At 39.2% G+C, this 2319-nt stretch overlaps 2 protein-coding genes across 2 annotated transcripts; one reads left to right on the forward strand and one right to left on the reverse strand.

Annotated features, from left to right (window-relative positions):
* Positions 1-6: 6 nt before the first annotated feature.
* LOC129580014 (developmentally-regulated GTP-binding protein 2-like) lies at positions 7-984 on the forward strand. The gene is made up of 3 exons (XM_055470208.1): positions 7-68; positions 132-257; positions 324-984. Exon 3 carries the CDS (start codon positions 405-407, stop codon positions 699-701), a length of 297 nt encoding a protein of 98 aa, XP_055326183.1. The 5' UTR covers positions 7-68; positions 132-257; positions 324-404; the 3' UTR covers positions 702-984.
* Positions 949-1760, reverse strand: LOC129580015 (uncharacterized). The gene is made up of 2 exons (XM_055470209.1): positions 1661-1760; positions 949-1346 (listed from the first exon to the last, which is right to left on the reverse strand). The coding sequence occupies exons 1-2, from the start codon at positions 1758-1760 to the stop codon at positions 1024-1026; spliced, it is 423 nt and encodes a 140-aa protein (XP_055326184.1). The 3' UTR covers positions 949-1023.
* Between the last annotated feature and the right edge of the window lie 559 nt (positions 1761-2319).

Below are 2319 nucleotides of genomic sequence, written 5' to 3' on the forward strand. Positions count from 1 at the left end.
AAGGTTTTGACGTACTCAAATCCGGTGATGCTCGTGTGGCGCTTATTGGGTTTCCAAGTGTCGGAAAGGTAATATCAATAATGGTCGATTCCATTGCAAACATTGAAAATGGATCAATTGTTTAATTTCAGTCCACATTGCTGTCAACTTTAACAAAAACCGAAAGTGAAGCGGCCAACTATGAATTCACAACATTGACATGTATTCCCGGTGTCATCGAATACAGAGGGGCAAATATTCAATTGCTCGATTTACCGGTAAGCTTGAAATTGGTGACCTAAAAAGTAGAAACAGTTTGAATGATTTTGTTTTGATATATGTAGGGAATCATCGAAGGTGCCGCTCAAGGCAAAGGTCGAGGTCGTCAGGTAATCGCTGTTGCGCGTACCGCTGATGTTGTCATCATGATGTTGGACGCAACAAAGCCCAATGTACATCGTGATTTGTTGGAGAAAGAATTGGAATCGGTCGGAATACGCTTGAATAAAGAGAAACCAAATATTTATTTCAAGCAAAAGAAGGGCGGCGGTCTGAGCTTCAACTCAACACTTAACCTAACGAAATGCAATGAAAAAATGGTTCAATCGGTTTTGCAAGCATTCAAAATTCACAACGCTGAAGTTCTCTTCCGTGATGATTGTGATGTTGAACAATTCATTGATGTTGTAACCGATAATCGTGTCTACTTACCCTGTCTCTAAGTGTACAACAAACAACTCGACGTCGATCCCCGAGCATGCATTGGTTCATTCTTTGGTCGTATCCAATTAGCAGATATCGAGTATAAGAAACACTTTGATCTCGAGGTGGAACAATTCAAACAGCGTATCACGAAGCGTGCCGCTGAGAAAATTGAAGCAACACTCGCCGAACAAGAAGTAAGAAAGACAAAAATTGATTTCATTTTGGGACAGAAATCGAAATTGATTCCGATTGGAGATATTAAATTATTTGAAATAAACCGTTTTTTACGAGGAAAAAAAATATTTTTTTATTGAAATGAATGGAGTCCAATAAGTGAACTTAATTTTGTTCATTGTTAATGTTTTCATTGGCATTGTTGTTGACGTGGTTGATGTTTTCCACATTTCCAATTCCATGCGGTACAGGAAGTGGGGGAGCCGGATCGATAGACTCCAGAACGTTGTCCACCTGCGCCAGGATTCGCCCGTCAGGGAGTCCTGGTCGAGCATTACGCAAAGCAACCACAGCAGCCTGTCGTACTGCGTTCAGATCCAGGCCATGTCCGCCGTCCATTAATGCTCGAAAGGCACGGAATGCATGTTCTAGCTGGTTCATATGCAATGCACGTTCTTGGTCCGGATTGTTGGGTCGCTGTGGCGCAACTGAAAAAAAAAAACAAAATAAATCAACAACAACAAAACACACGTAGAAAAACAGCAAAACAGACTTTTGCCAGGAGATTTGGTGATGATCGTCATTTTACACTCAATTCTTCAACACAAATGACGCGATTTTGACGTTTCTGTCATGAAAAGGAGAAATGGAATGGAATTCACGCATGCGTTCATTGCACACATGAAAACACACATATGTCTAACGTAAGCACGTATGCAATGACATGTGTTTTGCCATATGTGAAAAAAGCGCATGCGTGAAAATTGTCTAATTTCCCCTTTTTATAAATTCAAATACTCACCAAGTTCATTCAGCTGTTGTGGCGGTATTTCCTGTCGTTCTGGTGGCGGTTGATCATCTTCACCACGCACGGGAAATCCATTTTCATCTCTATTATCCATTTCTTTTTTTTTTGAAGAAAAAATGATGTGGTCGTTTATAAGGAAAAAAATATTGTGTCATTCAACACGTGAAAGCCCGACGAGCATGAAGTTGGTTCCATGCAAAACATTTCTTGACTCAACTGTTTTGTACTAGAATTGAATTTGAATCTCGATGCATCATAATTGTTTTTATTGAAATGTAATTTTATACATTTCTTTTTCATTAAGTATTCAATTTTCCCGAACCAAATTACCGAACTCATTAAATCAATTGATTTAAAAATAATATTTGAATTGAAGAAAAACGTTGTACAACGCACATTCATGTGAGAAATGAACTGGAGCTCATCATGCATGCGTTGAAAACGCAATGCGTTACTGTGCGCTGAAGCGAACGCATTGTCACCGGCGGATTGTCAATTGTCAACAGAACTACTATATTTGGCGTACGAACTGAGTCGATTCTATTCCAACCAAACGCAAATAATTCGTTGTAAAATCTCAGAAAAAAAAGGAGCGGATTTATCGTACTCAGACGCAAATCATTAACGGCAAGAATGGAACAAATTTACTTGAT

This window comes from Sitodiplosis mosellana, unplaced genomic scaffold (assembly GCF_009176505.1).
Source record: "Sitodiplosis mosellana isolate CC-2019 unplaced genomic scaffold, AAFC_SMos_1.0 Smas_scaffold_6895, whole genome shotgun sequence".
Lineage (NCBI taxonomy): Eukaryota > Metazoa > Arthropoda > Insecta > Diptera > Cecidomyiidae > Sitodiplosis > Sitodiplosis mosellana.